Genomic DNA, 26,455 nt, shown 5'->3' on the forward strand with positions numbered 1-26,455 from the left:
GAGTTCAAATTTGACTCAACAATGATCGAATCGAATTTAAATTTTATCCAAATTAAAACCGAATAGTTTGCAAGCATTGGTGTGTTATTTACATCCTTAGTCACAATTTTAAAATAAAAAGAATTATAAATGTTAAAAATAAAAATTTAAATTTACTGAATATTATTTTTTTAAAATAATTTAAAATAAAAAAATGATAGATATCGAGATTGAAACTTCATATTTATTAAATATTATTTTTTAAAAATAATGTTATAAATTTTTATCACTTTTTTATCAAGAGAAGGGAAATTCTTTTCACACTTATGATCATAACAAGTTAATGAGAATAAAACCATTTCAATATTAATTAATTATAACTAAATTCATGGAAAAGCTCTAACTGGATCTCAAAAAGATTTAAAAGCATAGAAAAGCCCTTTTTTTTTTTTAATTATTGGATAATAAACTGTATAGAAGATTTACCCGAGCACAAACCAGTATCTCATTCACACAAGCAAATGCCAAATCGGGCCAAAACCAAAATAATTTTTATGGCCTCTTTTTGTAAGTCATAGCCAAGCAAATAAAACTAATCATAATCAGGCAATAAGATAGACATGATCACGTAACCCATGACAGAATATGAGATCATTACGTGCCTAAGGTCCTAAAAACGTGTGTATATCTATACTTCAATTAGCAGGAACTAAGGATAATTCTGAAAGCAAAAAATTCTTTTCCTCGTTTTTAATTCTTGACAATGACGTAGTAAAAATGGTGATTTGAGTTGTGGATTGACCAGACTGCCACTTGCCAATGGCCGGCGAGCAACCGCCAGTGGTTTCGTCTCCAATTGCCTAATCACTTCGGTGGGACTAATTCAGAATTATGAATTTTGTTCAACAAAATGAGATGTATCAATCTGATATAATCCATATTTTAGAGCAAGTGATGATAGAGTTGAGGGATTCGTTCCTCTAAACGTGGAGAAGCAACAAATGTGATTACCATGTTTTGAATATAATTTGCTTCATCTTAATCTTCTAAGCCCTACCTGTAAACTTTTATAAAGGGTAGGATAACCATGGATTTCACCAAAAAAAAAAATGTGCTTCATTTTGGGTTTGAACTTTTAATTTGTTACAATGACATAAAGGCAGTTGATAATTGAAATCCGAATCGTCGAGATAAAAAGAACACATGGCAATACAAAATTATTGTAACTTGTAACTCAGCTTTGTGTCAAACTTCACATTTAGCTCAAACATAAGCATAAAAGCATTGGTTTTGGAAAAAAAATAATTTTAGTACAATGTAATTATCACGGATCGAGACTTAAGCTTTGAATTCGCGTAACTTCGGGACTCGGACATCCACTCATTCGACGTCTCAGATCAATCTTCCTGTCATGGTTCACACTTGTAAAGAATTTTAATTGATTGTAATCTTTGTAATCCATTGATTTTAGCTTTTATTTTAGGGATATTGCCATTAAGTGTAGCTGAAGCCTCAACTATAAATAGAAAGTTGCTCCACCCTCATTTGTACACCATCAAACACTTCTGTTTCAGTGAATACAGAGCATATTTTTAGCATTTTGCCTTATTATCCTGTTTCTCTTTAACTTGCGTAATCAATCATTTCTATTGTTCTAGTACCTGCACGCTTGTGTTTTAGGCTAACTTAGGCATAAATGAAGAGGTTCCAAACCTAAGGCCGCACGAATTCTGAGTCTAAGGTCAGAGCCCGTGACAGTTGGTATTAGAGCTAACCATAAACCGTTCGATCTACGCCAAGTACTTCGAGAGAGGTAAGCAGGGTGGTCAGCCTTCGTGACGAGGGCGTCATGAGGTTGGATGGGGGAGAATGTCACAGACCTAAGTAAGAGTCCTAAATCCCACATCGAACATAACAGGAGGATCACTAGGGTATAAAAGGGTTTACACCACCTCTTTTTTTGAAATGCTTTTTGTATGACAAAATCGTGAAGTCATGAGGGCCAGAACGGATAATATCTCACAAGGGTGTGAACCATGACAAGAAGACTGATTTGAAACGTCAGACAAATACATGCCAAAATCATAAAGCCGCACGAATTCGGAGCTTAAGTCTCGACCTGTGACATAATAAGTCTGCCAAAATCACCAATTATTGAATTATTATACGATAATATAGTAGCAATATTATCTGTTTCATGTATTGTATCGTATAAAATATTAAATTTTATATATTTATATTATATTTTATATAAAAATTATATATCATAATTTATATCGATATCAAATATACAAAATATATTTTTTAATTTTATTAAATATATATAATTAATTATTAAAAATTTAAGTCGTGGTCCGCCTTGGCGTTGTCCAGTATTCACGCAGCAAGGGAAGGAATTATGGCTGCTGATATATACGTCAACTTTGAGGAACTTCTCGAATTATCTACAAAATCATCCTACTAAGCTTTCTTATTTTCCGTGCTAGTTTGGGCTTTTTTGGCAATAAGATTGATTCTCTTCTGTTCCATAATTAATGAATCAATTACAACAAATGACATACGCGTTTATTCCACATTGAAACTCGGCTATAGTTATGACCAAAAAAAAACAGCAACATTTCCTTGCAATTTAACAGTTGTAAGACTTTTCTCCCTGGTTTGGCTGCAAAATTTGCTTCACGTCGTCGTTTGATTCACTTGTTGAGATCGGTAAACGTGTAAGTGAGAGATTAAAATTTTTTTTATTAAACAAATAAACAATTAGCTAGCAAAGTATGTACCTCTTATTCTGTAATTATTCAAAAACATTTCTTTCCAATTGGTTTAATCCTTGATACTTTGTATTTTTCTTTTACTTTTTTACAATTTTTGGTACAATCAGTAGCTTTCTGCTTCGTTCTTGTTTTTGGCGTACAACGAATGAGCAAAGTTACCGGAAAGAAAAAGCAATAAACTGATTACAAGTCAATGAATCGTGGTTTTTTTTTTTTTTTTTTAACCTTAATTTCAGCAAATTATTATGGACAATTGAAAATCTTTTATTTTGATGTTCCAACTATGGCTAATTTTCCCTCTCGTAATGTAATGGTATCCATTAGTAAAATTAGTATTTAGACACTTATTTTTATTAACGTAATGTTTGGATAAATATTAATAAAATAAATAAAAAAAAAGTTTTTTTTTTTTTTAAAAAAGATATATGCATTATTTGTTTGAATAATTAAAATTAATAAAAGAAAAGAAATGAAAAAATTTTTAATACTCATTATTTGGATAAATAATGAAAAATAAAGAAAATAATTCATTATAATAATTTTTTTTAATTATAATATTTTATTGTCTATGATTTTAGAACACTCATGTATTATGATATATTCATGTATTATGATATATTTACTATCTTATCTGATCTCACAATTATTATTATATTAATAGTTTTTAATCAAGTAAAATAAAAAAAATATTTTATAAACATGCATTAATAGATTTTTTAGCTATTGTCAAAATTTCAACACACTATCACTTTGACAATATATTCATATAAAAGTTATTAAATATAAAAAATATAATCACATAAAAACATTACATACTAGCGAATTATATGTCATTTTTGCACCAAACAAAAAATAATAACATATCACATATAGTTATCCAACGTAAATTTATTTTACCCAAAAAGAGATGGTTTTGAAAAAATTATAAGAAGATTATAATGTGGTTAAGTTTTTTTTACGAGGTTTTTAATATTAATAAAAATATAAATATAATAATTTTTTTATAAAAATAAAAAATTTGTAACTTTTTTTTTCTTACCTTTTTTCCTAAATTTGAGTATTAAAAAAGTGAGGATTACGAAATCAAAGGTTATTGAGTTTTTACTTCTTTTGTTTCTTTTAAATTAAAAATTTATCCAAATAAATGAAAGATTTTTCTATTTCCATTACTTTCCTTTTCTTTCATTCTCCTCATCTCAATCCAAACATAATGTAATGGATACCATGACAAAGAGAGAAAATTAATAAATTTATTCAAGAGTCAGGTTATTTACTCAAGTCGAAAAGTCCGTTTAAGTTTAAAAAGTATTGTATAAAAAATTAAAATTTGTTAAATAAGTTTGGACATAATTTTTAGGTTTATTTAAATTTTGAATCGAACTTTAAATAAAAGAATTATAATTTGATCTGGTCAGGCATTATCTAAATAAAATATATATAATTAAAATATTATAATTATATAAGTATATATATTTTTTATTAAATTTAATGGATGGATTTAAATTTTATTTTTTTCATTTGAGTTGGATTTAAAAAAATTTTGAAATTTAAAATATCGGATTGGGTGAGACTTTTTTAAGCATATAAATTATTAATATCAAATATAAATCTTACTCAAATTTGATCTAATCGACCATAAACACTTCTATTAGAGATAAGCATCAATTAAAAATTCTCTAGAAAAAAGGATCAAAGAATTATATTTTGCTTTGTTAACCTATATAATAGATTCATAAGGAAATTATGCGATAAAATTAGCAAGTCCAGCTCAAATTTTTGTCACTACAAAGAGAATACCATGTTGTGCAAACTTGTGCCCAAAATAAGAATCAAAACCAAAGAAGAAACCATTTTCAAGTAAAAAAAAAAAAAAAAGAATGAGAAAGAAAAAATTGGTAATTGATAATCACAAATCATAATTAATGTCATAATTAACGACTACAGTTGTCTTTACAGAAAATTAACACTAAACATAGCTGTCACTCTTGGTAGTTTTCCCTATTAGTTAAGATAGTAAATTGTGGATAAGAATATAATTTAGAGAATCATCGTCTTATTCGTTAAAAGTAAAATTTATATATTTATAACGTATTATTTAATTAAAATATTTTATTTTAATAAAAAATTTATTCATAAAATAAAGTTTATACTCTTTTAATCGAATAGTATAAAGGAGAGGGGATTTGGGATTAAACTCCATTAATGTAATGCTGTGTTCTCGGCTACAATGCATGCATATATTCATGGGGCTTAACCCAAAGGAGATTACAACTAGAGGACCTACTTAAAGTCATTCATGTCTTTCTGTATTAACGGTGGGTGGTTGAAGCAGTCTTCAATGCTTTTTCCCTTTCGTTGAGTCACATTTTTCAACGATATATCCAAAGAAAGAAATAAATATTAGTTAAAAAAAAGACGCAAAGAAGAAAAAGAAGCAGCGGGAAATAAAATAGGCTCATGGTCAATCGCTCTTTTTTTTTTTTAATTAACAAAATCCAATTTCTCTCTCTCTCCCCACTCCTATTATTATTTTTTTGATCATCCAGGCTGCCCTTTAAATTGGCTTGATTTTGTGAGTTGTTGTACACTTCTTCCTGGCTGTTGAGGAACAAAAGCTAGCTGAGCAAGCAATCTTTCCCTGTCTTTTGTCTCCTTTGTTTTGCTCTCTCTCTCTCTCTCTGGGTTTCTTTTCACTGTTTTCCTAGTTTTCTTGTCCGATAAAAGTTAGCAGTCATGGCTGAGATCTCCGGGGGTAATGGAAATCATGGAGTGGTTCTGAATGTGAATGGTGAAGCCAATCATAATCCGCCACCGTCAGAGTCCAAAAGCAAAGACTCTGACATCCGTTTCTCTGTACCTTTCATGCAAAAGGTAAACTATATGTTCTTTTTTCTCGTCTTTTTCTTCTTTTTCCAATTAATATTAATCTGCAAATTAATTTGTAGAAATCTTGCCTTCAAAAACCCAATTTTTGTTTTTGATCTTAATCAATTGCCATGCTTCAATTATGTCCCCTGCAATCTTCATCCGATATAATCATAATACCAAGTTGTTACTGGAAATTTATGTTTCAAAAGAGTGAATGATGAATTGTTTTCCAATTTGCAGCTGATGGCTGAGGTGGTGGGCACATATTTCCTGATATTTGCAGGATGTGCATCAGTGGTGGTGAATGTAAACAATGACAAAGTGGTTTCCCTTCCAGGAATTTCCATAGTGTGGGGATTGGCTGTGATGGTCTTGGTTTACTCTGTGGGTCACATCTCCGGTGCCCATTTTAATCCTGCAGTCACCATTGCTTTTGCTACCTGCAAAAGATTTCCTCTCAAACAGGTAAATGGTAGCAGCATGGTCAATTCCTTCATTTTAAGATAATGAAAATAATGTCGATACCTTCTCTTCGTAAAAATTGGTCAACAACAAAAACCAACTTTAAACCAAATTTGGTCATATTCTAATAACTTGGGATTTAAGATTGACTTTTCTTGTTGAGAAAGTAGAAAAAACTTCTGTTCAAAAGGCTAAATAACTATTGCCTGAATGCAATTTGGTCCAAGGCAATGTTCTCCAAGTGATATAGCTGGTGTTGCATAAGTTTCCAATGGTTAATTCAATTTGCTTTGTTATTTAGGTGCCAGCTTACATATCGGCTCAAGTTCTTGGGTCAACTATGGCAGCCGGTACACTTCGTCTACTGTTTAGCGGACCACACGACGTCTTTGCTGGAACGTCACCACAAGGGTCTGACTTGCAGGCTTTTGTGGTCGAGTTCATCATCACTTTCTACCTCATGTTCGTCATATCCGGTGTTGCCACTGATAACAGGGCTGTAAGTTCTACCTTTTCACCTTCATTTCTTTCATAGAATAAGGAAAGCCTAAGCCAATGGGTTTGGTGAATTAAGTAGCCAACCTCACTGGCCTTTGATATCCACCAATATTTATTATACTATTGATTAATTTGCCTAAATATATTTCAATTCATATGACATTAGAAGGTTAACGACAGTGATTCGGTCTTTTAAAATCTATCTGTATTGAAAACGATATTAAACGTTTTAAAAGTAACAACAATAATGTTCTGACTCGTTTATGTAGATTGGAGAACTAGCAGGACTTGCCGTTGGCGCTACCGTGCTGCTTAATGTGATGTTTGCGGGGTATTAACTTTTTCCTTAACCTACTTGGCTACTACTACTATTACTTCAATTTGTTTTTTAAAACTCAAAAGTGATTGAAACCAAAAAGTAAAATGATAACGAAAAGTTGAATATGTGCAACATTTCCGCAACATAGGGACAAACATAAGCATGTTTTGTACTTTTTGTCGTTTTGGTTTTTACCAGTACATGTTTATGTGCTGATGATTTAAGATCCTGTTGGACAGCCCAATTACAGGAGCATCAATGAACCCAGCAAGGAGCTTGGGACCTGCAATCGTATCCAATCATTACAAGGGAATATGGATATACCTTACTTCACCAGTTCTTGGGGCAGTGTCAGGTGCTTGGGTTTATAACATGGTGAGGTATACAGACAAGCCATTGCGGGAGATCACCAAGAGTGCTTCTTTCCTCAAGAGTTCGCGTAATTGCGCTTAAACTTAGTAGGAGTAGAAACGCAGGAGGTCTCCTTTTGCTTTGATTTATGTAAATCATAATACAGAAGGGGTTACCATATAGATGTAGTATAGAAGTGGGTCATTAAGCTTACTACAGAAAATCCAAAGATGGCAACTTAATAGGTGGCATGTAATGGTCATAAAGTAAAAGGATGCTTGGTTCATTTCTGCAGAGTTTTTGTTACTGATCCTTTGTTTTTCCCTACTATTCCAAGTTTTGAATACAGATGGTTTGAATTCCCAGTGCATCATCAAAATTATGTGAACCAGAAAAGTTAGAAGTCAAAATAACTTTCTCATCATGTGAAGAAAGACACCTTAAAAGCTTTTCGTCCTTGGGAAGACTGGATAAGAATAAGATTAATAAAACCATGTTATCCACCAAAGCATTAGTTGAGATCATATGCATTTATAGAATGCGCCACCTTGAAATGCTTTTTCAGATTCGGGAGTTTTCCTGTTCAACAAGCACATGATTCCTGCCTGGCATGAGATTTTGCGATTCGAGTAGTAATATCTATTGGTTACTCATATAATAGTTCATATGTACGGATATAGAAAGATTTTGTGTTGGATGTTGCATCTAATAAATGATATGCTGAATAGTTAACCAATTTTGAGTCATTTTAAACTTCACAAGCACGTAACAGAATGGCTTCAAGTGTTGGTGGAGCTAAAGCTGGAGGGCAAAAGGAAAAAAAGATGCTATCTGCATTGCACCACCAGGAGCCTTAAGATAATAGCGTAAACCTTGATAATAATTAATAAATCAATTTGCAATGTCAGCTATAGAACTAAAACAGCTTGCTTTCCCCACTTGATAACTGAAAATTCTGTTCACACAAAATTAAGAAGAAAGATCTTGCCCACCACATGTAAATTGAAGGGAAAATCTCTCGTCAACAACAGTTCAACAACAATAATTACAAGTTCATTCTGGCTAATTATGCTGCCATAGATAACAGAGCAAAGCAAAATCTTCATTTGCATTGTTTCCTTCATCTATGCAACAGTTAATCAGCCAAATATAAGTTACTCATCAAATATATAACTAGTAACTGTAGTTACAAGCAAGCACATCAGGGTTGAAAAAATTAAATAATAGGTGGAAAAATAAAGTTAAGGTGCCCTACCAAATTTAAGTGATCAAACATAAGGTATATCTTTAATTGCATCATTATCGTCAACTCTGCAGTGCTTCAAATCTGTGCTAGCAATCTATTCGGAGTAGACCTGCTGTTGGCACGCAGAACCATCTCTTATCCTGGTTCTTGGAATGAGCAATGTATAGGTCTACAGCAGACTAAAGTAAACAGTAACTCCATTGTAAATGATGTCATGCTGAACCATATAAATATAGTTTTTTTCCAATACCATATAATTCTTTTGATAAAAGGAAGTTCTAACTTGAAGGATGAGGGAAGCATCACACGGTTCAGGAATACCAGCACCCGGCCTGTACTCTGCTCGTTATTCAAGTACTACCCTTAAGCAAGCAGTAGGCACAATTCCTTTGTTCAAACCTCTATTCTTCAGATTCAAAGTCTGCACTTCAGAAACATAGCCAGTGACTAGAGGAGCAACCTTGAAGAATGTCAGCAGAAGGCGGATTGGCTCACTTTTGAATTTCAGCATGCATGGATGGCTAGACCTGGCATGCGTTTCACCATTAAGAGACAGGAAATCCACCATGACCTTCAAAAAAAAGTTACACTAGCATTCATCAAATACGAATTTGGTAAAGGTAAATGAAAATCACCTCAGGAAGAAACACCTTTTATAAAACAGCCACCTTTCCTTGTTATCAAACTTTCATAGCCCTGTTTCTAGACTCAGGTTTCAGCCAACATATCATCAGCCTCAATCACTATATTATGTTTTTTAGTACATATGGAATAGAAATGTTCAGGAAAAAAGAATATATCAAAATTTAACTGACCTTTACACTCAAAATTTTAGTGTTGGAGAGCAGAAGCAAGTGGTCTAGGGCTCTTAAGTTCATGCTACTTATGCAAATGATTAATCACCAGAATATCATCCAACTTATTCTATAACTCTCTTATAGTAACAGGCTGCCACTAATATAGAACATGCTAGTATAAAAAGCATCAACTGAACACTCCAATTATTCCTGAATCATGAGGTTAGAAATGCTATAATCTAATGCAAATATACTGGCTATAAATTTTCCCCAGCTCAAGTGGTTGCTACCCTACGCAAATAATAACCCATTCACTCAATGAGTAAGGTTGACAGACACTCCAAACCCAACAACAAGATAATTTATGTACTTCCTAGGTCAAATTACTTCATCTAATAATTTAAACAATGAGTATATTAAAAGGTAAAGAATGTCAGGCTAAAACTTAACCAACCTAAAAAAACCCCAAATTGACCTATAGATAAGAAACATAAAACACAAATGAACAGAAGTAAAATAATTTGACCATAACATAATGGCAACTTCTGCATTCTATAAATCAACCAAATACCTAGAATATCCTAAGATTTCTGTTGTACTGACTCTGGCAACGTCAAAGAAACAGTAACCTGCAATTTATGATCTGGCAGTAAGACTCGGGAACCCTCATTCTTCCCAACATCTATCTTCTCCATGCATTTCACAGCACAAGCAACAGCAGCACAAGATACAATCAGAACAAATGCAACCGAACTGCTCTTAGTATAATCAAAGTTCAACATTTCCTTTATCTCCAATGGTTCCTCCACCAAATACCTCATCCAAACCCCACCAATCACAAGTGAAGTAACCATTAACCCACATAAAACACAGCCTACATATGTAGCCCACAGCATTCCCACCCGAATCTAAACAAGAGGCTCTTATAGATTTATAATCCTTTAACCACTCATACATCAAAGGACTAAAATACCCACAAGTCGAATTCCTTAAATTTAACAACTTTGTGATTGTATAAGTTCTACCATGCGTCAAAGCTTCAAAAGGATCAATAATAAACATGTAGCAGCAACTAAACACTGGTAGAGGTAATGCAATGAAGGTTATTAGAAAATTTAACTGAAACCCGATTGCCTTTATCACTAAACCAGTTATAAACACCAGCAAACTAGAGGAAGAGCATAGTGACTTACTAAGTTCAGTGCCCGAGAAGACCGAATTTCGGGCTCGGTCAACCAATTCATCATTTGTCGCGGTGGTGACCGTGGATTCGACGTCGCATTTCTCGTCTATAACGCAGGTGGAGTTGAGTCCATTACGAGTTAACTCGGTTATCTCGAAAGTATCGTCATTTGCCTTCAAATCGCGGTAAGGATTACTTATCCGGGTTCCTTGGAGGAGAATACTCGGCGAGAGACGGCGCGACGATGGAGGGTAGATGATAAATCAGACGTGGAAGGATCTGATTGGTTGAAGGTAAGGCAATCGAAAAACAGGAAGTCGTCGAGTGCGTCGAAGAACTGGTCCTCTTCGTCGGTGTTTTGGGATTCCATTGAAAAATTGGCGACGAGTGATCCTCAAATCATGCTCCCTTTCCACCCAAAGTAATCTTGCCAAGGCTCCTAATGTTTCGGTAGTGATAATAAGAATGCAATGAAACTTGGATCTTTACGAGTGAAAGCAGTCTGAATCATATCGTGAACTGTCAATGGATTAGTGTCACTGACCTGACCTAACATAACTGATGAGATAATCAAAAGAAGATTTACTAAAATGAAATTCAGGGCGTCTAATCATTTACCAGTTTATTTAATAAAAAAATTCGTTGAATAACTATTTTATTTTTAATCAAGCAAGCAAATATCTTATTTGTAAAAAAATAATTATTTTATTTTTGAATGATAAAATTATATTTTTATTAAACAGATATGAGAATCACACGTGCAACCATATTATTGTCAACTGTGCTCCATATTATTAATAATTTATCATTAATTATTAATTATTTACAAGTATATTATTATTATTATTATTATTAATTTATTTCCAGTATAGTAATAGCAAATGTATTCTTCTTTAAATAAAAATAAAAATAAAAAAATTTACTCAATACATTTCTGGAGCATTCTCCCGTGGCATCAGATGCCAGGGCCTCCACTGGAAGCATAAGAGAATATGCTCTTCCCATTGGTCACCTTGCCCAAGTTGCCATTTTTAAATCCAAAATCCATTTTTTCTCCATATTCAAAAACCCAAATTCTATCTCGAAAAGCCTTCCAATTCCAACCCGTCATTTTAATTGCTCTCTTGCCTCTTGCTTCAGTTCCACCTCTTTCACCTTCATGGGAACCCCAGAAGCCGTAGTTAAGAAAGATGTGTATTCGGTGTGGGCACTTCCACCGGAAGACGTTACTGCCCGGGTGAAGAAGTTGATGGAAGATTTAAGATGCGAGTTCGGTGGGCCAGAGTTCCAGCCCCACGTCACGGTTGTTGGGGTCATCAGTTTAACGGCTGATGATGCGTTGGCTAAGTTCAGGTCAGCCTGTGATGGGCTTAAGGCTTATAATGCCTCTGTCGACTGTGTAGCCACTGGAACTTTCTTTTACCAGTGCGTCTTTTTGCTGCTTCACCCCACTCCCGAGGTAATTCCCATTTCATTTTATTTCTCTGGGTTTCCTTCAATTTATAAAAATTCAAAGCACAGTTCTTTTATGAAGTGGTTGAAGTAAGAGTTCTTATTTGTTCTTCCAGGTGGTGGAAGCTAGTGCACATTGTACTGGCCATTTTGGTTACAAGAGTTCCACACGTAAGTTGTTACTTCTTTAAAGTGTTGCCTTTTGTCTTAACATCTTTGGCAATGTTATGATCAGGGTATCATGTGACAATGGGATAGATATTCATTCATATTTTAGAACACTTCTTTTTTCTTTCAGGCACTTCTTTAGGCACCCAAAATTTCAATAACTTAGCACTTGCTAATGCTGAAATTCATTAGACTAACCCGCAGCTATGTTAGGTGATTTTAGCGATCATGGTTACCTGGAAAGCTGTCAATCAAAATCGTTGCTGCTTTCTTGTAAAGTTTTCAAGGGAATAAATTTCTAAATATTACTCTGAGGTTTTGGTATAATTCAGCTGCAGAGATGGTTAGAATTATGGAATGTGAAGTAACTAAGCAAGTAAAGATAAAATTTTGAGTTACTAGAAATGTTCTGTTGATAGGGGAAGAAAAGCAAGTGAGAAAGAGGTCCAGTGGTGTTAAGAAGAGGCAAAATGGGCTAAATGGGTTAGTTTAACATATTGTTATTTATTGGTGCATCTTTCCACTAATTTCTAAAACTGCAAAATGCATATGTTGAACTTGTGTGAGTTCTTTAATGTTGTGCCTAAATGCACATACTCAATTTGCAAAAGAAAGTCATTTGTTAACTTGATGTAGTATACCTGAATCCATGTCCTTGTGATGCAGAACAACAATAAGCTAATTGAGGAGTTAGTTTACTTATGATTTTATTTTGTTACTCTTGTTGTATTTATGGGTCTAATTGTAATATTTACTTAGGTTCTATTTCTTCTTGGTTGCATAATGCAATCAAGGAACCCTATGTGTGAAGCTTTGGTTATCATTCTTTTCTGTTTTTCTTTTATTTGTTCAATTTGCCTACTTCCTTAAGAATTTCAGATTATAATTTAGCTTAAAACCCTAGCCCCTCCAAGCTGTCCTGCGTCACCTTGCTTTAGTTTGGCCAGTTGTTGCGTGAGCTGTTGTAAATAATTCGTGTTTGTCTTTAACTATTTTCTAAATGACAGAAACTATGAACCTTATCTGATAATTGAAATTGAGGTTTCTAAATCAAAACAAAGCTTAAGTGATCATCTTTAAATTTCAATTTAATAGGAGGATCAAATATTTATACTTTTCCTTCTACCATGACATTCATTCTATTGGATTGACAAATACTCCTATTTCCTTGTAGCATACATGCCACATTTGAGCCTCCTTTATGCTGACCTGACAGAAGAAGAGAAGAAAAAAGCTCAAGAAAAAGCTAATATACTTGATAAAAGCGTTGGTAGCCTGAGCTTCCAGATAAGTCGCCTTGCATTGTATAAGACAGATACTGAGGACAAAACTCTCAAATCCTGGGAGAAAGTTGCTGAATGCAACCTCAGTCCCAGTTAGCTCTTTCTCTTCCGAAGCTAGTGCAAATAGCACCTAATAAGATTTTACCACATAATCTCCTTTCTTACAACGGATATAGGTTGTAACAAGACTGACCATGTAATGAATAATAATTTATCTGTGCTGGTTCTGAGTAACTACGAGTTATGATGATGATGCCATGCATATGTTATCGATCATTAGACGTTTTTAAGGTTGCATACCTTGAGAACTGCTGCTAGCCATAAATAATCTAGGCAATTTCCAAGTAGGCCTGCTGCTGCTACTTATTTGCATACTCAATACTATAAGTTGTGTTCTATTTTGTTTGTTGGGGTTCAATAAAAGTTTGCTTAAACCAATGCCTAATTAATTTAAAGAAGAGAAGCACTGGTCTTATGGAGCAAGTTTCCCTTAATAGGTAGCATGTGATTATGATTAAAATCGACATTATCAGTTAATAATTAGATGACTTGTGCATGCAGGCAAGGCATCAGAGAACATGTCAAAAAAATTATCTGTCTGATATGGTTTCTGATTAGTTGGAAGAAAACAAAACCCGGAAGGGCAAGCATGTAAAACATCCCATCTAATATGGCTAAAATTATAGTATTTAAGAATGGAAAAGAGAAAAATATATGAAAGGAATAAAAGGAGTTTTCATTTGATTGTCTAAATTGGATGAAGTTGCATGGTTATCAAGCGTTCTGTTGACAATTTGAAGACTGATACATCGTTTATTACAAGAGATCTAGAAAACTAACAAAATTCAACTCTCAAAATTCCTTATTCATGATCTATATTAATGAACTTTCGCTGGAAAATATTGACTAAAGTGGAAATTAGTTATTAATGAACAAACAGGGAATATGAATCTCCACAAATCCAAGTTCAAATTTTTTATCCAATTACGTTGAAGTTGTAACAGAGGTTGTTCACAGCTTGACCTCGCTTGGATCCTGGAATAGCTAGCTTTTCTGCGTACTTTTTCCTGAGGTAAAGCACCCAACACAGTTGGATAATCATTGGACTGAATATAACCCAACCAGAAAGAAAAGAATGATCCCAAAATGTGTTCAAACTGTAAAAATAACTTGATGGTTGAAGAGATTCCCATTGCTAATTTCAACTATCAGGAAGGCTACAAGGAAAGAACTATACTCTGCAAACATGTAAAACAGATTATCCAGTAAGTTTTCTTGTGATACTTATCCTTTTATTTTTTTATCACATGTTGTGAATGACATAAGGCCATGTTTAACAGTCAACACAAACAGCTTGTTTTTATTTTCTAAGGATGATCATGAATAAGCTTGAATCGACGACGAACCTTATCCAATTACCACACTTAATCAAAACGCCGTCTTGATTTCACAAATACCACTCTGCTTTTTTCAATTCCCTTACCATGGTTTTAAAAAAGCTTAAAAAAGGGCATCCAAAAGCATCTATCCATTAATCAAATCCCACTTGCAACTTTAAACAGTGTGACTTGTTCTTCAAGCCATGATATTCAACTTTCGAACATGCAAGATGAAGGAAATGACCTGAAAGTGGGACAAATTTTGAATTGTTCGAGGAAAAAATGAAAGCAAAATATATGATAATAACAAGCCTATACCCTCACCAAAAAACAAGAAAGCCTTTAAATCTCTAACACTTTATGTTTATGTTCAAACTTTTGTATCTCCAAACATCAATCATTTTATCAATAAATGATTGATTTAATATATTAAATTTTATTTTTTTAATAAAAAATTTTATATTTAAATTTTATTGATAATTATTTATTAAAATTATCTTAAATATATATTTTTTAATTATTAAATATAACATATTTTATTTTGATATGAAAAGCTGAACATCATATTTACGTAAATTTTCTTATAAAAAAAAATCATTTCTGCCATATCCAAAATTTTTTTTCTTTTTTGGTGAGGCTGTTTCAAACAAAGCAACAATTTTTTCGAAGGCCGGCTGAAAAGTAAAAAGTTTGAGCAGACACCAACTGTCCCGTATCCGTACTTCCAAACCACACAGAAAACAGTTGGTCACGTGGTACAGAAGAGCTATAATAATTTAATAAAGGTATAATACGACATCGTGTTTTGTACGATAATCAAATCTCCTACCCCGTTAAATTATGTGGACCCCACAAAGCTAGCCTTCTCAGTGCCGTCCGATCATTCATCAACGCACCCGATTGTTGACCCTTTCCCCAAATTATCCAAATCAAAAGTCGAAAGTCGTCGTTTCTTTGTTGGCCTTGTCTGGTGCGCCGTTAACTCCTGTGCCTAAGTTAGTCAAATATCTCTTATCCTGGGCCATATCGCCTAAATTTCCCTCACGCGTCAACAGCACGTGAATGCCACAGCCCATAGAAGAAAGTCCGCGATGTTGCCTACCAATGAAGCTTCAACAACCGACGTTCGAGCTTTCTCATTTCCTTTCCATTGTTAACTCTCTTTAAAACCTCCCCAAAATCTTTCTCTCTCGACTCTCATCAGATTCTAATTTTTTAATTAAGATTTTAATCAAATTAAATATCATAATTATTTTGGATTTAGGAAGAAAAGTAGTAATCTTTTCTTGATTTAAAAAAAAATTAATGGAAAACAAAGCGGCGGTGAGGTTTAAGTTAGGGAAGCAATCGTCGATGGCACCAGAAAGAGACAGAGACGAATCGGATGGAAAAGGGAAAGAGGAAGGAGAAGAGATAGATGGAGTTAGGTTGATGTACTTAGCCAACGAAGGTGACTTGGACGGCATTCGCGAGCTCTTGGACTCGGGGATCAACGTTAATTTCCGAGACATCGATGATCGGACGGCTCTCCATATTGCCGCTTGTCAAGGACAGGCCGACGTCGTTTCCTTGCTCCTTCAACGTGGCGCCAACGTCGAATCTAAAGATCGCTGGGGAAGCACTGTAAGTAAAAACCAAAATTGCCTCCTGTTTTGCTCTTTAAAAAAAATTCTAATATATATTTTTGTTTTGGTTAAATAGCCTTTGGCGGATGCTATATATTATAAGAATCACGATGTGATTAAGCTTTTGGAGAAACATGGAGCTAAGCTTTTGGTAAGTTTTTGCATTTTCCTTATGGAAATCTTTTTTTTTTAATATGTTTTTGCTGATTTTTTGTTGATTTTGATTGTTGAATTTTGGTTATAGATGGCTCCAATGCATGTAAAACACGCGCGTGAGGTCCCAGAATATGAAATTGATCCAAAAGAACTTGATTTTACTAACAGTGTCCACATTACCAAGGTAATTGATCATGATATCATAACATTTGAAATCATAATTATATATAGGATTAGTTTTATTGGGGAATTATTGAAATCTTGGGAAGTAGCTAATATTGGCCACATTACATCGATAAGGTGGAAACAATTTTGCATTCGACCTGTTTGTCTTAGATGATGCTGATCAAAGTTTGTGAACAATGCTTGGAATTTTTAAAATAGTGGCTCGATTGTTGCACTGTAAGTTATTTTGTTTGCTCTGTTGTGGTGATAAGTTTGAGCAGACAACGGGGAATCGGTGGATGACAGTAAAAGATAATATTTTTGTTGAATAGAGGAAAGACTTATGTTATTTATGGAATGCATGTTTGATGAGAGATACACGAAAGCCAATTAGTCAAGTCTTTGAGCAAAGTGACTACTAAAGACTAGACTGTCTTTGGAACTTCGTGTTGCATACAGTCAATTCATAATCTGAAGAGTCTGTCCATAAGCATCTTCAATTCTCTTAGCTGCGGCTGATCTAAGCAGTCTCTATGAATAAATTGCAGGGAACCTTTTGTATAGCTTCCTGGCGTGGAACTCAAGTTGCTGTAAAAAAGCTTGGGGATGATGTTATTGCTGATGAGGATAAAGTGTAAGTTGTCCATAACCTGAAGGTTTTCTTCCACTTTTTCCATTTCTTTTAGTGGTGGGGGTGGGGGACGGGCTTGGGTGAGAGAAACACTGGACCAGGCTGGGTCCATTTATTCCCATAAAGTATGATATATGATTTTTTTTTTTCAGGAGGGCATTTAGAGATGAGCTTGCATTATTTCAGAAAATTCGACATCCAAATGTAGTCCAATTTCTTAGTGCAGTTACTCAAAGTAGTCCCATGATGATTGTGACTGAATATTTACCCAAGGTTTAACTCCATTATCTTATTTGCTATCATAGCATCTATGGTCTCTCTATGAATCATTACTTATGTCTCATTTTTTGGGTTGCTGAGTTTATTTCAACTTGTTGTGAACTTGGGTTGCTATGAATTCTTTTAGTTGTGAATGAAATGTTGAGTAATTCATTGATTTGGAATTGCAATGCCAGATCTTTGTTTTAGTTTTGTTTTCTTCCAATTCATTGATTCGGAATTGCAGATAAGTAGTAGGATTTTGTAAAATATAGTGCTAAGCTTATTTGTTTTAGGAGTTGGCTTTTCAAATATTAATTCACTGCTTATTTTGCAGGGAGATTTACGAGCATTTTTGAAAATAAAAGGAGCATTGAAACCAATCACAGCTGTGAGATTTGCACTTGATATTGCAAGGTTTGTTACTGTTTTATTGCAGTGGACTTGATAAATTACTGCTTGAGTATCCTGCATTAACAAATGGCTATTTTCCTTATCATAAATGGACAGTAGATGTCAACTTTGATTTGAGAGTTACTGGTAATTGTATGTGAGTAGATATTTAGTTACACGGTATGCTATCTTTGTCAGGAATATGATAGGTGAATGTAAAAGCTACAAAATGATGATATACTAGTGTAGAGAGAAAATTGGTGCTGACTCATAAGGCTGCGCTTGTTGATCTTAGGTGATTATAGTTGACATGATCACTACAAAACTTAAGTTTAGAGTTTGGTGGGAGAAATGGAACTGATCAATGCATGATCTAGTTGATGGAAGTTTTTGCTGTCTGCTAGTCTCTCACAGCTGAACTTGAAAGATCATTAACATATCCTCCGCAATTTCTCAGGGGAATGAATTATTTGCATGAGAATAAACCAGTGCCAATAATTCACCGTGATCTTGAGCCTTCGTAAGTTTTCTTGTTCAGATGGTTATCCTTTTCCCAACAAATATGTATCCATGAATAAAAAAATAGCTTTAGGATTGTATAAAAGTCATGTTGTCCGCCTTAATTTTCTAAAAGTCAGCACTTTTTATGTGCCTGCAATTGACATAACAGAAACATTTTGCGGGATGACTCTGGACATCTTAAAGTTGCAGATTTTGGAGTTAGCAAGCTGCTCACAGTTAAAGAAGATAAACCTCTAACTTCTCTAGAGACATCTTGTGAGTTCTATATCTATTTGGTTCTAATTATGCCCATTCATGCTATTTTACATATTTAAGCAGTCATTTTTTTAAAATTATTTGGATATCTAGGACTATTTTGTACTTAACAAATTCTTTTCTCTTTAAGCTGAAACATGTTGGTTGTTATTGTCACAGACCGATATGTTGCTCCAGAGGTTTTCAAAAATGATGACTATGATACCAAAGTGGATGTGTTTTCGTTTGCTCTGATACTCCAGGAGGTAAATTTTTGGCTTCAGCTCATATGTTCAATAAATGAATGAAGTTTTGAGTCAATGGCCTCGCTCAATCCCCTTTCTTGTGTGTGTTTTTCTGTTTTTTATTTGTTTTTCCTTTTATTCTTTTTTGTTCTTTGACAAAGTCTAATGATCACAACAGCCTTGATAATTGATTTTAATGTGCTAGATGATTGAAGGCTACCCACCCTTTTTTACAAAGCAAGAAAATGAAGTTCCTAAGGCATATGCTTCAGGGAACCGTCCGCCTTTCAAAGCTTCAGGCAAGCATTATGCCCATGGGCTTAAAGAGTGAGTACCTACATTTTGTCTTCTTCAATAAAGAGTAATTTTGCTCCTGTTTTTTAACTTTCTATACTATTTTGAGGACTTTAGCATTGTGGTTTCTGGTTTCTTAGTTTGAATTACATGCACTTTGTTGTGGCACCAGACGAATACACATGTTTTTCATAGCTCTTCCAAAATGTAATACCTTAGGCTTTTCTGAAAGGATGTGCTAACGTGAAGGTATCTGTAATCTTTTGAAGAAATTTCCATTCTGTGAATTAGCTTTTAGCATATCAGTAATTGAATTTCTGTGTCAGAATGATTAATGTATCTAGGGGCCTGATAATATATAAAAGATATATTAATGGTATGCTTCTGTACAGGTTAATTGAGGATTGTTGGAATGAGAATCCTGCTAAGCGACCGACGTTCAGACAGATTATAACAAAACTGGAATGCATTCACATCAGTTTCGGTCATAAAAAGCATTGGAAGGTATCCTCTCTCTTTCTCCCAAGCTCCCTTCTGCCAATCTCTCACACACATATTGCCATCAGAGGCACTCATATTGGAAGGCTGTTATCAAGAAAAAGGTAAATAGCTATTGAAATTGTGTTGACGGTATCAGCTTCTTAATTCATGCTGTATAAATTATAATCCCAAATGAAAGGTCAGAAGTTATGATCGAAATATGCGTGTACATTGAGTTTCACTGTCACCAAAAGTTTCCAAATTACCTGTTGTTGGTTGGCTAGCGGATCTAAGTCATTAGTCCAGGGTGATGTTGGTGCATGGGTAGGCTTATCTTTTACCATTAGGCTGATAATTTTTTCTCTACGCGTGCTTGCAATACGTGCAGGTTAGGCCATTAAAATGCTTTCAAAATCTGGAGGCAATGCTGAAGAAAGATCACTCTAGTCCAAGCAGCTGTAGCTGTTCATCTCGTTCTACCGGCAGCATATGAGTTTTTACAATCACTTTTTCAGTTCGTTGGCTAGAAGATCAAATTGTAACCGGGAGCATGGCATTCTTTTTCTATGCTAATTTGTTTCTAGTCATTGAATTTGATATGTTTCAGATTTATTCTCTCCCTTTGCATCGTGGGCTGAGAACTACATTTTTATCCCTCCATTAAATATGTTATCATAATCCAAATTTTTACAAATTTTAACATTTCCATTAAATATGTACACTAAGGATAGTTGGCTTAATGGTGGATCTCTGATTTTTACCTTTGTTTTCGAAATAATATCAATTCTAAATTTCTAACGGAAAAATGGCTCTTAAAAGACTTATCTCAAACATTTGTTGTACTTTGTAGCCAGCAAAATTCTCAACAAAAAAGAAAAAAAAAAAGTGTTGGACCAGTTGTTCTAGGAAATACTTGCCCTGTTGGGCCTAATAAATTATCATCATTCACATTCTCATTTATTGTCAAAAAGATGTCTCTGCTGTTAAAATGGGTAAAATTTTTGTGGAATGTTTGGTACTTTTTGAAAAGAAATTTTGTTGGGTGTTAATTATTCATGAAAATTATATATATTCATTTGATATAAAAGGAGGTAGCAATTTCAAAATAAGAAAGAGAGTTATACATGTTGAAATTTAAATATTAAATTTGTTGAATATTTAATTATTTAATCAATTGAATTAAAATAAATATATAAATAAAGTGGAGTTGAGAATTTCAACTTTGAATCTCAATCTTCTTAAACAATAATATTAATTATCGAACCAAACCTTGAATGTTGTTATCATTATTATTATTATTATTATTATTATTCATGAAAGTGAAGTTTACAAAGATCTCATGGAGCAGTCATTTATGACAATAAGAAATATTGTTGTATTGATAATTTGGTATTGATCAACAAATACCTAACAGTTTAATGAAATTTGCATGGCTAAAACGGAAACCCATCACTTTCTTATCACTTTCTTTTTCGGTTCAAGACGCTGACAACTCCAAGCCTTGCGTGTAACCATGCAATATCCAGTTAATCAAATCAAATCGTTTTCCAATGAATTAACAATTCTATCTATTTTAATTTTCTTTAAAAAAAAAAATGCATATTTCGTTTTATGTTCTTTTGAAAATGGAATTTCTAATTTTTCTTTTTTTTTTTTCTGGAATTTTCTTAGTTTTGACTTTCCTTGATTACTCCAAGTTAGTGTATAATTAACTGAAAAAAGAGAAACATTTTCATTGCATTGAAATATTTGCTCAAAATTCTAAAACCAACAAATGAGATGATAGACTTTCTGGATTCTTTAAAGCAGATTTTCAATATAGATGAAAGCCATGGCCACCAATTTTTTTTTTTTTATGCTTAACTTCATTTAGAATTCTGCCAGCAACTGATCATGTGGGGGCCCTGAATGGCTGAATGAAATTTTGTACTGTTGAAGTCAGACTGAAACCCTAGCCACCCACTGATTATTCATTGGCTTCAGCATCATTAATTTCTGATAAAATGTAAAAATCAGTATGCCGAACATACCTTTCATATTATTGAATACAATCTGGGACTCATCCAAGACAATTTCAAAAAGCTTGGTAGCACAGTATCTAGATTGGGAATTGCCTTTAATAATCCTAAGGGGCCACAACTTGATTAATGTAGGACGCTCCTTGTGGGATCTTTATAGTACAAATTGGTTATTGCCAATTGTCAATTTGCCATCAATGTCATATAAATCACTTTACAAACAAATAAACATAATACAAAAGAACTTGATGACATTAATCGTCAGTTCTGAGTCACTCACCATTATCAGTTCCTTAAATTCAAGATCGAAAGCCAGTCCCAATCCAGAAAGAATCACCTTTACGTCCGCATGAAGGGGACTAACTGACTACCCGTTCTACTCTAGTCATTGTGCTCAACAACACCAAACCATTTGCATCTCTAATCATCATTCCAAGTCCTAAATTCTCAGAATTTACATCAAAAGCTGTATCGGTGTTTATTTTAAGAACCTGGGATGGTGGAGCTGACCAGATATATAGCCACTTAGTGCTTCTCTGGGACTCATTTGCATGTGCCCCCAACCAAAAAATCTCATCCACCGAGTGGATAGCTTTCCAAGCTGACTTCATCTTGAATTGTCCCAGCATGGAATCAATCCAAATGAGTTTGTCAGGTACACAATTTCAACTTATGGTACCATATAACTAATCGAAACAGAATCTTCTGGTTCTGGATGAAACAGTTCATTAATCATCTATGTTTTTCATTTCCTACTGTGCTGATCAATCAAAACTGCCACCTTAATTGGTTATGGATTCAAAGCATTCCGAATCGTTATTAACTCAAATTTTTAATTTGCCACATTAATATAAAACTTCGCGAAAACAATATTTAACTTTAGTCTAACAACATTAATGGCCGGATAAAACACAACAATGAGTTGTTAGTTCAATTGTCAATCGCCAACAAATTATTACTTGACATGGTTTTACAGAAAACAAATAAAGAAAGAAAGAAGGTGAGATGGTGACTGCCTGGAATTGCATTTATGGGATTAGGTCTATGCATTGAAAGTGTTCACCTCTCATAAATCATTCAATATCAAACGTATTGAAAATGTTACTTAATTGGTGGTCCCCAAATATATCAGAGCGAATGTTTAGCTGCAATTGCATAATTTGTACAATTTCAATTTGTCAACGATCGAGTATAAACTTATAGTAACATTCTCCTCTAAAGAAAATCAATCCCCCCATGTTAATTTCTCAACACACATGCAGGTATGAATTGGAACTAAGTCCACTGTTTATGACAGAAAAAATAAGCAAACCAACAAATAAATTACTTTCTTTTTTTTTCTGCTAAACATGTTAAACCTCTTGCTTTGATTGTTCCATTTGGTCTATGCTATTATTGCGAAACACACCTAGTATGGTAATGGGTCGGGGAGGATTTTTGTCTCCCTGAACCCTATCTTATTTTATAAAATAAATATCAAAATCTGACATTAAAGTATTATTTTTTTCAAACCCAACCCCAGCTTGCGTATATATAAAAGCACAAAAGATCCGATTCAATTGAACTCGAAATTAATTTAATATAATACTTATAAAATATTTTTTTAATATAAATTATATCTTAATTATACATAAATATAGTATTTGTATTAAATTAATATCTTAAATTAAATTATTGTATAATAATTTTATTAATATAATACATAATTAAATAAATAATAAAGATATTTATATATATATATCGGGACGGATCAGGGTGTGGTGGATTTATCTAAAACTCAAATCTGACTTAATTCAATCCTGATTTTATTTCAAAAAATTCGATTAGACCTAAAATTTGATTTTTTTTTTTTTTTAAATCTTATATAGTTATCAAATCGAAACCCTATGGGTTCAGATATTATTACCAACCCTAAACACAGCTAGCCATCATCAAGTGAATTGCTTAAAGGCATATCAATCAATTTGTGACTTTTGATCTTGGCAAAATTAGTCCGGCGGTATACGTTTTCAACAGGGGCCGAAACTCTTATTCTCTCTCCCCTTTTCCGCTTTCTGTCAAACAATTATCACATCAAGGAAGGCATTTGAGCCTTTCCCTTCCTTTGATTAGCCAAAATCTTATTCCACAGTATATTTATAAGGTTCATACATTTGACATCCTTACAATTGAGGTGAAGAAAGAGAGAAAAGGCCATAGTTGCCGTCGATGTGGTCCTGCCGTAGATACGATGAAGATTTTTCTTGCTGAGACCCCACAAAGAGATTTTGACGAATGAGACAAGTCATAATTGCTGCAGCCTTTCTATTTTAGGAATGTGAACGTTTAGACTTGAAGCCATTAATAGAAAGTGCTCTCAAAATTTTGAGAAAGTTTCTCATACGCCAAATTATAGAGCAAGAAAAGACATCGATTCTTCAGCTTCACGGGCATGTGCTTTGCTCGGTAAGAATGATAAAAAAGCAGGAATTAAGACCAAAAAAAATCGTAATAAATAGTTAAGTTAAAAAGGAAAAACAAAGTTAATATAAAATCTAACCATTAAATTAAAAAATTTTCATCTTCACCTCTTCAATTCGTGCTTCATACATATCAAGAAACGTAAATTCACCAAAAATAATATCTAACATATTTAAAATTTAAATCCCAATAATTATAACCCCTTTCTTTTATATTTAAATTACAATATTTTTCGTACCAACAAGAAAAAAAAAAGAAAAGAAAAAACAAATTATGTACTATCAATGAGCTCTATATAATCGAAATCGACGTCTCATGGAAGTCATAATTCCCTTTTACCATTACTTTATTGATACAACAAGACTTTCACCATGCAGGACATTCCTTACAAACACAAATATTAAAACGAGAAAGGAAAGACGATCATGGATGCATGAATGAATGTTGAAACCTATAAAAAATCAAATATTCGGTGGTAACTTTTTTTTCCAATGTGCCTAATTGAAGAGGTTTAAATCTCTAATCTTTGGTCATAACTAATACCTTAACCGGAGGTTTCTTCAAATTTAAATCTCATATTTATTAGATATTTATTAGATATCGATTAATTTTACAGTCTAACTCATGTAATTAGTTTGGGTTTAAATTGATTTAACCTTATGATATGAGAATTAATTTTTAAAAGAAAAAACTTTAATCTTCAAAAAAAAAAACTAATTAACAAAATGAGGAAAGGCAGACTAATACATTTAGTAATATTTTTTTTGTTTTGTTGTTGTTTGTTTTTTAACCAACGCCTATTGGTCTGAGTGACAATGAGTTCGATTCTTCATAAGTTTTAATTTCAAGTCTTGTGAATGAAAAAAAAACAAACCTAAAAAAGCTTGCCCTCATTATAAGGTCAAATCCGACTCAATTTTAGACTAGTCGGAGCCCAAAGTGACTACCGGGCACCGGAGGATCCTAGACAAAAAAATATTTTTTTTGTTTTTATATTTGATGTCCATGTGATTATTTAAGAGAAAAAGGTTTTTCTTTAATTTTATTACTATAAATTTTAATAGTAATTGGTTGAGTTTTTCCAATGCCTAATTGAGTATTTGTATTAATCCCAAAATACTAATACTGATTATTTTGATTGAGTCAAGCTCAGTCTCAAAAGTCATTGTCCAAACCAAGCAGAAACAGGCCCTGGTGTCTCGATCATAAATAACTTTACTACTCAATAAATTAGGCTGGAAACAGTTCAAATTAAACCAAATTAAATGTTTTACTTTACTTAGATGAAATAGTAGATAATTTTATAAATTTTTTAATATTTTTAACTTGAAAATTTGAACAATTTGCGCTAAAATTATGAGTATCAATGTTTTTTATGTTCAAAAGCCAAAAGCATAAAACATTAGAAAAATGGAAGTTCAAACTCACTTCAAAGCTTAAACAAGGAAAACAAAAAATTTTTAGACACATCTTCAAATTAAAAGTATATAAGACACAAAATTTAAACAGGAAGAGTATAAATTAATGATAAAAATCTCTTTTGTTTCTACAAGAAAAAATGACAAAAAAAAGCTATCTATAACTCAAAGAATCATAAAAAGAATGAATGGAAAATAGTGATCAACAGACAATGAGAGTTCCCATTTGTGCTTTTGTTTGCTTTGTAATTTCTCTCCTTTCATTTGCATAAAATATCCTTTTGATTGCAACTTAGCCCAACGTCTCATTCGCCACCATTAATAATAATCCCTTTAAAAAGGTCCCTCTCTCTCTCTCTCTCTCTCTCTCTCTCTCTCTCTCTCATGCGATGCCCTCCTTTAATTCACAAGAAAAGAAAAAAAATAATAATAACAATGGTTAATGGAGTCTGAACCTGACAAATGATGATTCCCAACTTTTACCTTCTTTTTATTCCTTCAGCTTTAGTATAATACACCATTTAGATGAGGAAGAAGAAGAAAAAACCAAAACCAAATACTATAAAAAAGATATACTGTCGTATTATAAGTGGCAGATTATTAGCTGGTTTTTATTTATAAATGATGATATTCTGTAGAGGTAGTCGTTTACTTTTATAAATAGAAACTTCTCAACCCTTCCTGCTTCCTTTTTCTGCATCTCTTCTGGTCAGTTTTGTAGCAAAAAAGAAAAGAAGAGAGAAAAGCCTTAACCCCTCTCCCCCCCCCCCCCCCCTCAATTGTCATACTTGCCCTTT

The 26,455-nt window shown here is 33.3% G+C and overlaps 3 protein-coding genes and 1 pseudogene across 7 annotated transcripts; 3 read left to right on the plus strand and 1 right to left on the minus strand.

The window, feature by feature from the left end:
* Window positions 1-5,238: 5,238 nt before the first annotated feature.
* LOC111280510 (aquaporin NIP1-2-like) lies at window positions 5,239-7,545 on the plus strand. The gene is made up of 5 exons (XM_022867979.2): window positions 5,239-5,624; window positions 5,862-6,086; window positions 6,385-6,582; window positions 6,851-6,912; window positions 7,140-7,545. The coding sequence occupies exons 1-5, from the start codon at window positions 5,487-5,489 to the stop codon at window positions 7,351-7,353; spliced, it is 837 nt and encodes a 278-aa protein (XP_022723714.2). The 5' UTR covers window positions 5,239-5,486; the 3' UTR covers window positions 7,354-7,545.
* A 619-nt stretch (window positions 7,546-8,164) lies between these two features.
* LOC111280511 (seipin-2-like) lies at window positions 8,165-11,124 on the minus strand (annotated as a pseudogene). The gene is made up of 2 exons (XR_016334935.1): window positions 9,924-11,124; window positions 8,165-9,068 (listed from the first exon to the last, which is right to left on the minus strand). The product of XR_016334935.1 is annotated as a seipin-2-like (transcript).
* A 277-nt stretch (window positions 11,125-11,401) lies between these two features.
* On the plus strand, window positions 11,402-13,818 carry LOC111280543 (cyclic phosphodiesterase-like). The gene is made up of 3 exons (XM_089756863.1): window positions 11,402-11,936; window positions 12,046-12,100; window positions 13,272-13,818. Exons 1-3 carry the CDS (start codon window positions 11,637-11,639, stop codon window positions 13,475-13,477), a joined length of 561 nt encoding a protein of 186 aa, XP_089612989.1. The 5' UTR covers window positions 11,402-11,636; the 3' UTR covers window positions 13,478-13,818.
* A 2,005-nt stretch (window positions 13,819-15,823) lies between these two features.
* On the plus strand, window positions 15,824-20,456 carry LOC111281079 (serine/threonine-protein kinase 12-like). Of its 4 annotated transcripts, none has more exons than XM_022868666.2 (12): window positions 15,824-16,382; window positions 16,461-16,535; window positions 16,629-16,724; window positions 17,254-17,339; window positions 17,489-17,609; window positions 17,932-18,011; window positions 18,445-18,507; window positions 18,658-18,764; window positions 18,924-19,009; window positions 19,194-19,315; window positions 19,675-19,786; window positions 20,151-20,456. In XM_022868666.2, the coding sequence occupies exons 1-12, from the start codon at window positions 16,065-16,067 to the stop codon at window positions 20,253-20,255; spliced, it is 1,371 nt and encodes a 456-aa protein (XP_022724401.2). In that variant the 5' UTR covers window positions 15,824-16,064; the 3' UTR covers window positions 20,256-20,456. The 4 variants fall into 4 exon arrangements, with proteins under 4 accessions (XP_022724401.2, XP_089613309.1, XP_089613310.1 ...); XM_089757183.1 differs by having other exon boundaries at window positions 15,874-16,382; window positions 19,675-19,884; window positions 20,151-20,374; XM_089757184.1 differs by lacking the exon at window positions 18,445-18,507 and having other exon boundaries at window positions 15,874-16,382; window positions 19,675-19,884; window positions 20,151-20,374.
* The last annotated feature ends 5,999 nt before the right edge of the window (window positions 20,457-26,455 follow it).

The sequence above is a fragment of the Durio zibethinus genome, chromosome 28, assembly GCF_047325235.1.
Source record: "Durio zibethinus cultivar Kanyao isolate XHJ-2024 chromosome 28, ASM4732523v1, whole genome shotgun sequence".
NCBI lineage: Eukaryota > Viridiplantae > Streptophyta > Magnoliopsida > Malvales > Malvaceae > Durio > Durio zibethinus.